General features: G+C 44.6%; 2 protein-coding genes across 2 annotated transcripts; one reads left to right on the top strand and one right to left on the bottom strand.

Moving 5' to 3' along the window:
- Positions 1 to 164: 164 nt before the first annotated feature.
- Positions 165 to 10,821, bottom strand: LOC122620076. Its single transcript, XM_043797369.1, has 4 exons — positions 10,529 to 10,821; positions 7,637 to 7,853; positions 3,889 to 4,011; positions 165 to 2,019 (listed from the first exon to the last, which is right to left on the bottom strand). The coding sequence occupies exons 2-4, from the start codon at positions 7,850 to 7,852 to the stop codon at positions 1,264 to 1,266; spliced, it is 1,095 nt and encodes a 364-aa protein (XP_043653304.1). The 5' UTR covers position 7,853; positions 10,529 to 10,821; the 3' UTR covers positions 165 to 1,263.
- LOC122620077 (flocculation protein FLO11) lies at positions 4,943 to 6,111 on the top strand. Its single transcript, XM_043797370.1, has one exon. It carries the CDS (start codon positions 4,963 to 4,965, stop codon positions 5,968 to 5,970), a length of 1,008 nt encoding a protein of 335 aa, XP_043653305.1. The 5' UTR covers positions 4,943 to 4,962; the 3' UTR covers positions 5,971 to 6,111.
- Positions 10,822 to 12,740: the final 1,919 nt, after the last annotated feature.

The raw sequence follows: 12,740 nt of genomic DNA, 5'->3' as shown, positions 1-12,740 counted from the left end.
CATACGTATAATTTTGTATAGTATATAATTTTCTTTTCTTGTTTTCTTGTTTTTGTTTGTTTTTTTTTGCAATTTTATTAGTTTAGCTTTTTTGGAAAAAGGACTTTTATTTACATACACGTAGGGCAATCAATTCGTATTAAATTTATTAATGTACAGAACGTAACGTTTAAATGGTTAATTTGCTCGGTAAATTCCTTGTTAATTTACACAACACGTGGCGTATTCATGTATCGAAGTACTTGCTTGGGTAATATTTCTGCTTTTGAACTACTTTAAAATCGTTATTTATTATTATTCGTAATTCGTTATTCGTTATTCTTTACTCGTATGATTTGGAACCATTTGTCGCTGGATAGCTTAAAACTTGAACCCCTCGACAACGCAATTTCAATAGTGACCAAATGCAGCAATGCGGCTTTAACGAAAGGAGCGTGTGAACAGTACTTTCGGCACTATGCTAATTCTATTTGAGCATTTTGTTTTTTGCACAACGAAGCAAACGCAATGAACGTAAAAACCGATTTCCGCCCGCGGAGAATGTAAACCACAATTAATTGTTTTTTTTAGCGGTAATAGTTGGTAAACAAGAGTTGCTTATGTGGATAAAAACGAGAAAATCCCATTTGACTAGTCAATATTGCATGCGATTGATTAATTAACGTCGACCGTTAAAAAGAATTATTTAAATTACACATAGATCACTATCAAATACGCATGCATGCAATTACGATTATAATCCATAGCAGCATCGGTGTATTAGCAAAAGTTTCGGCTCATTCGATCTCTAGTAAAGGGTCTAGTACTCGTACTACATATGTAGTACGAGTATGTGGTATATAGCATGTTGCATGGGGTAATGGGTATAGTATGTTTCACATTAATCGGGGGCGTTTATTTTCAACAGTATCTGTGAGAGAGGTAGCATAAATCGTTACATACACCGTTGGTTATTTTCGATAAAATAGAGTTCAAATGCGAGTACATCTAGCAACGTGGGAGTAAGTTTGTCATCTTGTCATCAAGGGAGTATGTGCACACACAACATGCCTGCCTTGTAGCCAGCCATTAGGAACCGTCGATTTGCATTAATAACCCTGCAGCACTGGGAAGCCGCTGGGTGCCCCTATCGCATCGTATTCGTATCCGTATCGGTATCGGTATTACATATATCTGTATCTGTATTTGTATCTCCATCTGTATCTGTGTCTGCATCTGTATCTGTATCTTTATATCTGTGTTTGCATCTCAATCCCCACCTACTTAATTAACATTATGCTGACTTTTGTGAAAGCGATAGGGAAAGGACCAGGGCACGCGTTCATTTGCATTAACCACCATCACCTCGTTCGGTTCCTCGTTGGCCCAGTTGGGCTTGTCGTCCAGCACCTCGAACCGCTCCAGACCCAATCCCAATCCCAGTCCCACACCCAGTCCACCCAGACCCAGACCCACACCCTCGGGTCCCACGTCATTGTAGCTATCCTCGCCCTCGTCGTCGTCATCCACCACATATCTCGCCGGGTTTTTACTGGCCCCATTGCCATTGCCATTGCCATTGCCATCGTCGTTCTCGTGATTCGTTTCGTTGGCTTCATTTCCGCTGACCCGATGCCTGGCCAGACCCATTCCGGCCACGTCCAGTGGCTTCTTCGCATAGCTGAGCAGCTGCAGCTGCAACTGCTTTGGGAGTGCCTGGGACTGTGGTCCAGTTGGGGCTGATTGCTGGGAGTCCACGAACTGTGACTGTGACGACTCCTTGTACGCGACTGGCGACTGGGCCCATCCGTAGCTCCACAGTTGGCTGGGGAAATGCTGCTTCCAGGGCAGCAGCTGTTGACGGTCCAGCTGCTCCTCAGGAACTGCCTCCCACTGCCTTTCCCGCTCCAGTTCCCGCTCCACTGCTGGCCACTGCTGGCGGTAGCGCCTGCTCACCTTGGGAGCTAATCCTCCTGCTCCCGCTCCTCCGCCTCGCACCCTCTTGCCCACGTTCTTCAGGATGGCGCGATTCAGTTCGACCTGGACACAAGAAAAGGTGACACGGTTGACATGAAATGCTGGTAAATGCTGTTAAATGCTGCAAAATGGCTGACAAATTGCCAGGGAGGTGGGGGGTAAACGCAGTTTTCCCTCATCCCCATGGGGTTTTCATGTACGTTTTCCGGCAAAGGGAAAGCTAAACTAGATTGACATGCATGATGGATGACCACATTGGCAACGTTGTTAACGCTCCAATTTGGATCGCAAATCAAATGCCAGTGCGTTATTTCATTAATCGAGGATGTGGGTTTGAACCCTTTAAAGCCCTTTAGTTGCTGAACTTAAGAGCCACAGATACTTTGCCTAATTACTTTATAGTTACTGAAAGTCGCAGGTGCTTGCTTAAACTTACTTTAATATTTAAAACCAAGATGATTAATCGCTAGGAGTGCATAATCTAATTGCTTAACCCATCTTCTACCTATAATTCAGTCTAGCTTAAATCCAATTTAAGAATAAATGCCAACTTGCAGTTTCACACCTTGGAATTGCATTCTTTTGGTGCTTCGGATATTTATTTAAATTCCTGTCTGTTTGCTAACCACTTTGCAGGACTTTTAAAGAGTCAGTTGTTTGCATTGAGCTGGGGATTCGGTGTCTTACTCGTAAGTTCAGGTGGCATTGCATTTCCACTTTTATTTTTGGCCATCTGAATGTCCACTCTCCTCTGCTGGACACAACCGGGCACAAACCGAAACGTGATCTATTCCTTGAAGCTGTGAATAAATGTGATTCGCTTAGCTTGCATTCAAATTCCAGTGGCGAATGTCTGTTCGCATTGCCAGCTCCAAACTTTCGAATATAGGGTATTCGTTTCTAATTTTAACTCGCCTCTAATTGTGTGGCCATAAATTTGGCAATTTGCTCTGAAATTTCACTTTCATTTTATTTCATTTCATTTTATTTTTCTTTTATTTGCCTATCTCACCGCAGGATACTTGGAGTCCCAGGTGTTTGCATGGAATACTCAGCTCATCTTTCTTCAAATTGCTTTTCGGGATGCACGGATTAATTTATAAAACCCCTTTGACAAATCAATATGCTTATCTGGTTATGTGTGGCGTATTATCTGGCGTAGGTGAATAGGTGGCTATGCGGATGGGCACATCCATGGGTGAACATGACCCTCTTTTACGGAAACTCGTGGGAGGAAAGGTGAAGCTATCAAGGCAAATCGTTTGAATTCCTCGTATTAAATCGTTTGATTTTTTTTCTCTTTTTTTCTACATTTTGTTTGGCCTTTTTGTCTTTTGTGTGCGCCTTTGGGGGATCGGAACGAACGTTTTGGGTAACCAAATAAACTCGCTTTGTTACCGAGCAAAAATATTTGCGTTACACATACGCAGCGTTGGCTTTGTTTTTGCCACTGAGCCGCCTGCATATATGTATGTACATACATATATGTACATATGTAGGTATATTTTTGGGTGTCAGGGCCATCCGAGGTGCTTAAGCCCCGATTTCGGGTTCGCCAGGATGTTGTTTACTTTACATACATTCCAGGAGCAAGTAGGCATGTGGGCTGAACGGAGTCATCCATTCAGGTCCTTGGCATATTTATTAGATACGCCGCTGACTGCGAGGAATTAAAAAAGTTTCTGCACCTGCGTTTTATGCGCTTTTATGGCTTTCGCAAAGTATTTCTCATCAGGCATTCTAGTTTTGATTAGCAGCTACATTTTCATTTATACTTGGCACCGCTTTCCACTTAAGACGCGCCATTGTTCTCCGTTTGCCAAAGTTTTCCCCCTCCTTTTTCCCCCTCCCCCCAACTTTGCAGCTTATTAAAAAATACCTGGCCAAGTGGTCAGCCTGCCCCCGTTTAATATTGCAGAATAGGAAACCCACCTGGCGGGAGTTCTCCTTCATTTGCCTGCGTGCGATTTCCAGGAGCAGCCGCTGACGCAGCACATCCAGCGGATTGACAATGGACAGCGATGGTTTGTTCCTCTTGGCCAGCAGAAAGTCATCCTAGAATCGGGCGGAGAAACAAATACATACATATTTAGTAGCTTACATTGGCTGGTTCTGATGGTTTTGCTGGTTTTTCCAGGATTTGTTGGAGGAAGTTTCCTAGCGCATGGCATAATAAAATCTTGACGAGGTAATGCAAAAAGTTTTAAGTCCCTGTGTACTGTATATAAATACAGTTCCGCGCTAGAAGTTTATTTTTTATCTTTTTCTTTGTTTCGATGGAAATGAAAATTATTATTAGCATCGATGGAGGGTCTTCTTAAGGGCCTGGGCTATCGCATTTATTATATCACCTTTTGTTTTTCCCACCATTTGCGAAATTATCGTTACACGAAATCTAGGGATCTTATCGCCGTGTTGTTCTACGTTTTTTCCGCGATGATCAATCGGAAATTTCGTGATAACAGCTCTTCACTGATAACAGTGAAAATCGCCAGCTAATTTGTGACTCACACGAGGCGACCAAATAAAATCAAAATACAATCACCTTTGGGGGTAATTAGAGAACACCTGATACTATCACTTCATGCTCCGCCTAACAACAATTTCTGTGCACCACACATGATCCCAAAAAATATAAGATGTGGATTTCGCTGGATCGTAAAGACATTAGGCGAAATTTATACAGAGTCTGGAGTCAAGAGCTTCTTTGGAAAACCTTAGTATTATCTCTTATTTGTGGGTGTTCCAAGAAGTATTTACGTGTCCTAAGTTCAAGGCAAACAGTAAACAACCAATCCGAATTCTGGGCTCAGATAAATATTATAATTACGATTATTGTTGGTCTGACTATCAGACAAGTTCTTTGCGATTAGATAAGACTGTGGCAGTATGGCATTGTGAGGTCGAAATGTCTGGCAGTGAATGGAAGTGGCTATCAGTTATCAGCTTTCTATAAAAGCTATGGCCACCTGCAGAAACCGGTAGTATAATCGAAACAATTGCGAAATGAAGGTCCTAACTCTTCTCCTCCTCACCGCCTTGGTGGCAGTGGCCTCTGGCCGCCCGAACGGCGGTTGGTTTGGAAACTTAGGCGGCAACTGGGCCAGGAAGTTCGGCTGGGGATCCTCCAGTGACGAGGAAAGCGTGCAGGAGCAGAAGTGGATTAGCCAGAATCAGTGGAATCCCAATGGTCAGGGTCAGTGGAATGCCGGCAATGGTCAGGGTCAGTGGAATGCCGGCAACGGTCACGGACAATCTCACGGAAATAACCATGGAATCGGAAACGGACACAACCATCATGGTAACCATCATGGTCATGGCAATGGTCATGGTCACGGTGGTCACCAGCCTCCTCCACCACCACCACCACCAACGGATCTGCCTGAGCTGACCACCGAGGACGATATTGTATCCACCACGGATGTGACCAATCCCGCAGAGGAGACCACCCTGGCTCCCGAGCTTCCAGAGGAATCCACCACCCTGGCACCGGAGGAAATCACCACCGGCTCTGAAGAAGGTAGCGGTTCCGCGGAAGATAGCACCACCCTGGCCCCAGAAGCCCCTGAGGAATCCACCACTCAGGCGCCGGAGGAAATCACCACCGACTCTGAGGACGGTAGCGGTTCTGAGGACACCACTCAGGCTCCGGAAGAAACTACCACTGAAGCCGAGGACGGAAGCGGTGCTTCTGACGACACCACTGTGGCACCTGAAGACCCAGAGGATTCCACGACCCAGGAGCCGGAGGAAACCACCAGCGACTCTGAGGATGGAAGCGGTTCTACCGAAGAATCGACCACTGAGGCTCCCGAGGAATCCACCAGCGAGGCTCCCGAGGAATCCACCAGCGAGGCTCCCGAGGAATCCACCAGCGAGGCTCCCGAGGAATCCACCAGCGAGGCTCCCGAAGAATCTACCAGCGAGGCTCCTGAAGAATCCACGACTGAGGTTCCCGAGGAATCCTCCAGCGGGATTCCCGAGGAATCCACCACAGATACTTCCGCGGTCTAAGAAGTTGATTTCGTAGTTCCCAAGGCTCCTGGAGCATTTCCTCAAGAATCGTTCAGAACTGGACGTTGCCAAGTAACAAGGCTATTAAACAAAACGTTGTAAAACGATCTATGGTGCAAATATTAAACTGTTACAGCTAAATTATTAACGTGTTCTCACAGAACGACGTGAAACCGTTTCTAGGATTAAGATTGAAGTCTCATGCAGCCACATCGTGTTATGTTGTCACGCATTCGCCATTTAGCTTTATAGTTCTTACAATCTGAACAATTAAACCACCCAAAAAAGAAAGAAAATGTCCCAAGTCACGTTTATTTATGCGGCATTACTCAAAAGTTTAAGGCCCTAAACGCATTAAATGCTTATCACCTAATTGAACTTTCGCTCTCGGGCCATGACAATATTGTTAGTTGTTAGTTGTTGGTTTCGCTGGTTGTTTAAGCGTTGCGAACGGATGATAAACTGATTGATTGACGTACGTACATCAGTCAATGATTCGCTACTTGACTGATTAGTTGCCAAATCGACCCTTATCGATACATACCTACATATGTACATATGTACGAACACATGTTTGTGCTCAGGATTGTGTCATTTGTGTGGTCGTACAAATGGAAAATTTCGTAATTGGCTTTTAACGTCGCCTGGGGGTTGTATATTTTTAATTCTGCCCCATCATAAAACACCATTTCATTTCTTTCAGTAAATAAAATTAAATTGTTTACGCGTCTTAAATCTCCAATTTCACAAACGAACTTGCCTCGCTCTCCAATTTCCCCGAACAACGAATAAAGAATCAGGAATCAAGTTAACAAAATTCGAACTTCTTGAAACTTTTGATTGTGGACAACAGGAGTTGGCCAAGACAAACAGAATGTTTGGTTTATTTTTTCCCAATTTGTTTACCTTTAATGACGCCTGCTCGAAATCCTTGACGAAAATTTCCATTTGTTTTCAAAACCAAACCCATGGACACAATTCAATTTGGTTGCCATGTTCGTGTGGGTTTGGGATTTATATGATCTTATTGTTCGCCCCAAAGAAGTTTCACATTGGGGTATTCGAGTTGCTCAAGAGCCTAGATTAGATTGCACCCAAATCCAGATCGGAGAGCCTATAGTATATTATAGATTTCGAGGAAATCGCCGAATTGAGATTTGCCACTATTATAAAATACCTAATGTACTTCCCATTCCCCATCTTCATAAGAGTTTAATCTTCAAACTAACTTAGATATGCGCGTGCAATAAACTGCGTATCTGATATTCTTCAATCCATTTGTACTTATGTGCGTATATTTAACCCTTTTTTAAAGGGTTGTAAGCCACAAATTGCGGTCACATTTGCTGGGTTCTTGCAAGGGTTTACGCATTGTGGCGAACAATGTGTCAATTTGTGAACCGAGTGAATGGAACCAATGACGCGTGTCAAAGGAGCGATGAAATCCGATGAAGTCCGTTTGCGAAATGCAAAGCCAATAATTGAATATGCATTCGGAAAACATTCGAGCAAGTGACGCAAAAACTGCTGCCACTCACTCACAAAGGGAGACAGCCAGAAAGAAATGCACTCCGCTGACCAGGACATTGTCCGTGTCCACTCCCCTGCCCATGCCCATTCCCCTGCCCATTCATATGCCCTTTTCCATGCCCATGCCCATGCCCACCTGTGTGTTCCGTGTTCCATCCGGGTAGTCCAGAGGATATCCGTTTGTGCGGCCGCTTCCGCCGACCTCTGCTCCACCCGCTGTCGCTGCTGATCCTCCTGCAGCTCCACCTGCTCCTCCAGCGCCACCAGCTCCTCTTTGGGCCGTGCAGACGAGCCTTGTGGCACACAGTAAAGTTAATAACACCGGACAAAACCACGCTGTGGCTTTCATCATTCTGCAAAAAAAGGAGAAAAAAACGCACAGTTGCATGGGTCAGTGCACAATTCACGGATATGCATGTAATGCCAAATAGTTGCCGTGCAAAAAAGCACGAAAATCTATCAAAATAAATAAAGAACATGAGTACTGACATAGATTTCATTCCAACCAACTCTAAAACTATGCAAATTTATTTATAGGGGTATAGGGTATAGAGTGTAGAGTGTAGGGTATGCTAAATACCAATAACTCAATCTGATCTGTTCATTTGCGTGGAAAATTGAGCTCATCTGGGGCTATTATTTTTCGAATATTTTCATATTTTCATATTTCCAGAGCCACTGTCTTGTGCAAACTTTGACCTCCGCCGCTCTCCCGCTGGAATAGAGTGAAAATGAAATGCTGACAGCTAACCTGTGAAAAATGCGCGCAATATTCTGACAACAAGAAGTGCTCTCATAATTTATGGGTCACGTAAATATGTGGTACTTCTGCCAGTGCCCGTGTAGTTCTTTATGTACTTCCGAATATGCATACATATCCATCTCAGGTCCCTCTGGACTCCTCAATCAGTTGCCCAGCGGGGTGGGGGGCAATTTTCGAAAGGTGCACAGAGGAAATTAGGTTCTAAATTGAAGACGTCGACTGCTGAACGGCAGCACAACTAGATTATTTTCCTGATGCCAAGCTAAATTTACCAGTTACCGGGCGGAAAACTTGTTTCCAAAATGGGGAAAAGGCAGTCAACTTGGACAGTAAAAGTTTATATAGGTGGGCAGACACTTTAGGGCACATTACAGTCCATCTACACACTCCATTGCTTAGATCGTTTAAAAAGTGTAAAGCAGTGAGCTCTGGAAGAGCATTTACAGTTTACTTCCAGCTGAACGAGGGTTTCTACTTATGATCTATAAACAAACCCGTGTAAATGCATAATTAAGTGCAAACCCTTTGGCGCTTTCAGTAGGTTTTTTTCGCCCTCTGTTCGTTTACTTTCTCCCACATTTAGTTAACATATTTTTCTTTGCCGCTGGTTTTGCATCATAATCCTTTCATGAGGTCACTTTTAATTGCGTGGAACAACTGAAAGTTTCCCTTTGGTTTGACCCACACCGACGCAATGTAATGCAACCATTGTTCTCAAAATGAAACTTCCCTAATCCCAGTAACTTTGTGTAGCTAACAAAATTAAGCAACAATTGCCACAACAAGGCAAACTTCTTGCAGTTTAGTGCGTAGTGTGTGCGTACGTAAAAGTTTGTACTGCCATAACTCAAATTTCTGCCTTACATTAAATTAGCCCTAACATGCGTACATAATTTATAATCCCAAGAGCGATGGCCAGTTTAAAAAGAAGCCAATTTCATTACTGAAATTTACACATGAGTTTTCGAATTTCCGAATTTCCAAATTTCAGCAACTTGCCAGGAACTCAAACTTTCAGCGTGGAAACCCCATTTTGGGAATTATGGCGGCTCCTTTGTCTTCGGTGGGGGTAAGTGTATTAGGGGGGGTGGCATAGAACTCATATAGCACCTGTCACCAGGAGCATTAGACATCGCAGATAACTAAGTGCTCCACTGGCAGCCGCATTAGTCCTGCCGGCAATCACATGTCATACTCGTATGGATGCTATTCGGCGGACGGGGATTTACGAATCCGTTCGAAATCCGTGGGTGGCTGCTGCCACTTTCGGCAAACGACAATTGATGGCTATTGATTTCCCCTAATAGATCGCCGCCTAAATGCTGGCCAGAGTTGGGTGATGAGCCACCCAACCTCATCCGTGGGCAACCAGCAAAGTTGCAGCGGAAATTGCAATCCAATTGAATTAGGGATCTCGAGGGAAGTGAGGAGCTCCCGTTCCCCAGCCGATATAATGAATGAATTCTTACATTTGAAGTTGAGCAAATATTGATTTTCTGAAAGTAATATGGCATTCAAGGCAATAAAACTGCCCTGCCCCACTGGAGGATTGTGCTCCTGACAGCCATAACAGCCATTGTCATACGTTTCGTGGCGACTCCGGCACTCTGGCACCCGGAGACGGAAATCGTGATTGCCCAGGGCTACTTGCCAGCGCTTCTTGTCCCTTCTTGTTTTATCGCCAATTCTCAGGCAGTTCGGGCCACTCAGAAGGCGGACCTCGGCACAAGGAAATGAAATCCCTGTTATCTATGCCAACTCGAGTTATTTACATACGTATGCAAATACGAATACGAATACGAATACGAGTATGTGAAAAGTTTTCCAGCTCCTCTGGTTGTCTTACGGTCTTACGGCCGCTTTAAAGGCCGTAAATCCCATTTGATTGGGCCGTAAAAAGAAATCAGCACAAAAGGCCAATCATTTGGGAATCTGGCGTCCAGGCGCCCAGGGGAGCCAGGAAAATTACAAGGTGTGATTGCCGACCTTTCGCAAAGCTTGTTTGCAGTCTATTAGGTTTCGGTGTACGCGTTACCTGAAACCGAACACAAAATGCAAAACTAATTAGCTTAAACGCTTTTCAGGCCATCAATCAAGCTCGCCACCTTTTGGCCATTCAATTTGCGCCACATTTCCGCCGAGGTTTTCGCCTGAAATCTGATATTTGGTTTCGCAAAAGCCAAAGCCTAAACACCTAACACGTAACATTAACTCAAAAACATGGGAACATCACTCTTTCGAAAATGGTCACATAAAAGAAATCACCTTATCAGTGGTAATTGCCTCTAATTTCGTGGGATCTGCGGCACTCGAACGCACACTCGACGGATTGATTTATGACGATCGAGATATTGGATGCTTCGCGTGGGCTTTCGAATTGTCTTATTTGGCAAGGAGCCCCTCTGCTTTTATGGCTTGTTTAGCTTTTCTTTTCTTTTTGTTTGTAATTTATTTTATGTATTCACGCGTCGCGTCGCGAAACGTTAACTGATTCGGAATCTTGAACTGTTGCTGGCTGTGGCTGTGTTTCCTCTGATGGATTTTCACCCAGCATCGAAATCGAGTGGCGAACGCAACAGGCTGACGACGAGCGGAGGACTCACGGAGTATAGCGATTACGGCGTGTTTTTATATTGGGCGCCACGAAGCAGCCGCCCGAAGTGCCGGATCCGAAATCCGAGTACGAGTACGAGTCCGAGTGCGAGGCGACAGGACGACAGGATGGCAGGATGGCAGGACGAAGGAAGGAAGCACGAAGGACTCGCAAGGAAAGGAAGGTGCTGAAGCCACGCGACGAGTTATGAATGAAAACGTGCGGGTACGGCATGTTGCCAGGATGATGGAAATCGGTTCGGAATCAGATGAGGCGGTTCAGAACAATCCCCCCTAATAAATCACCAAGGTGTGCTAACGCATTACGAAATTGACGGATTGCTGGAAGTGGGTGACCCAGAGTGGGGTCACCAGTGTGTGTGTGTGTGTGGGGTGGTGACCTTCCCCAAATCAGGTGCTTTAGCAACATGTTGCGCGAAGCCGCAACCCCATCATCTCTGTAATTATCGAACTCAATTAATATTTAATGAGTTTTATTTGCACATTAATTGTTCGATTTAAAAGTGACGAGGATACGGACTCCGGAGCACTCAATGTCATGTCAAGAGGTGCTAACGTGGCCCGACATTCCGCTTGGTCGCCAATCGGGCGTTAAATTGCTCGCCATAAATCCGTCAAACGTTAGCCACGGGGATCCTGGCCAGGAGATGGGTTCCACGCAGGAGGTGCTCCGCCTGCTGGGGGCTTCGTCTTATTTCGGGGACCAATCAATTTTTATTGGAATATAAGAAGGTTACCACAGGCCGATATCCTTACTATTTTCGGTAAGAATCATTACTACTACTGATTACCTTGAAAAGGCAATAAAAGGATTTCAATTAAGATTTAATTGTTTGGCACATTGTATACGCAGCCAGATAAGCAATCTAAGTTATGGAGCTACATATATGTTGGGAGCCCCAAAAGTTTTCATGCCATCAACTAGTTTGGCTGGCCCACGCATCACTCAGAAGCAACAGTGTTGCCAGCTTTCGCAGGACGCAATTGTCCTGCGTCCTTGGGCGCGTTGATCACCCACTTTGACATACTTTTTAATTGCTCGGAACACGTGTCTTCGGGCTTTTATGTATGCAGAATGTGCATGCGTCGGCTTGTAATTAAGCACGTAGGCAAACGCCTCCATTTCCTGCCCAGCAGGATGCTTTATGGCTGATTGAATTCCGTCAAAATGCCACTCCCGCCAATTTATACGTGCTTTTGTGCCAGCGGTAATGCTGTTTTGATAGTGCGATAGTGCGAGTCATAATTTACTTTCCAGTTTTAATAGAGTAACTGCCTAGCTATGTTACGTTCCTGATTAGTTTTGCCTGGGGATTCAAGAAACAGCGAGCTGTAAGAAAGGACATCTTTACTTGCTTCTTAATGGATATGCTTATTAAGTTGAGCACTGAGTGCAATCCCCACTCAAGCGCCGGCAATTACAGCCCACTTGGAGCCACTGGCCACCCAGAGGAACTTCTTTTGTCCGATTTGCGTAACAAGTCAATGACTCAAGACACCCCTTTTTCTAATAGCCCATCGAGGATTTGACAGGCGACTAAGCGGTAAACGGGCATTTAATGAGGAGCAGAAAAGGCAGCCGCCTCATTTCATCCAATTATCCTTGTTATGGGCAGCCGATGGTCCCATCCAATTATTATGCGCGTTTTGACGATTGTGTGAGTGTCAGGGAACTTGGTTTCGGTCAAGTTTAATCATTAGTAATTAGGAACGTCTTTATTGAATATTTAAGAGGGACATCACACCGCCTTCAAAACATTCAATTAACAGAGTTACCGAGTCCTTTAGCCGCAATATTTGGCTTCCAGTTGGATATCTTTGAAAAGCGACTTTCTTTGCCGTCTAAATGAGCGGATTATTCCTC

The sequence above is a fragment of the Drosophila teissieri genome, chromosome 3R, assembly GCF_016746235.2.
Source record: "Drosophila teissieri strain GT53w chromosome 3R, Prin_Dtei_1.1, whole genome shotgun sequence".
Classification (NCBI taxonomy): Eukaryota; Metazoa; Arthropoda; class Insecta; order Diptera; family Drosophilidae; genus Drosophila; species Drosophila teissieri.
This window is presented reverse-complemented; position numbering and strand designations above follow the sequence as displayed.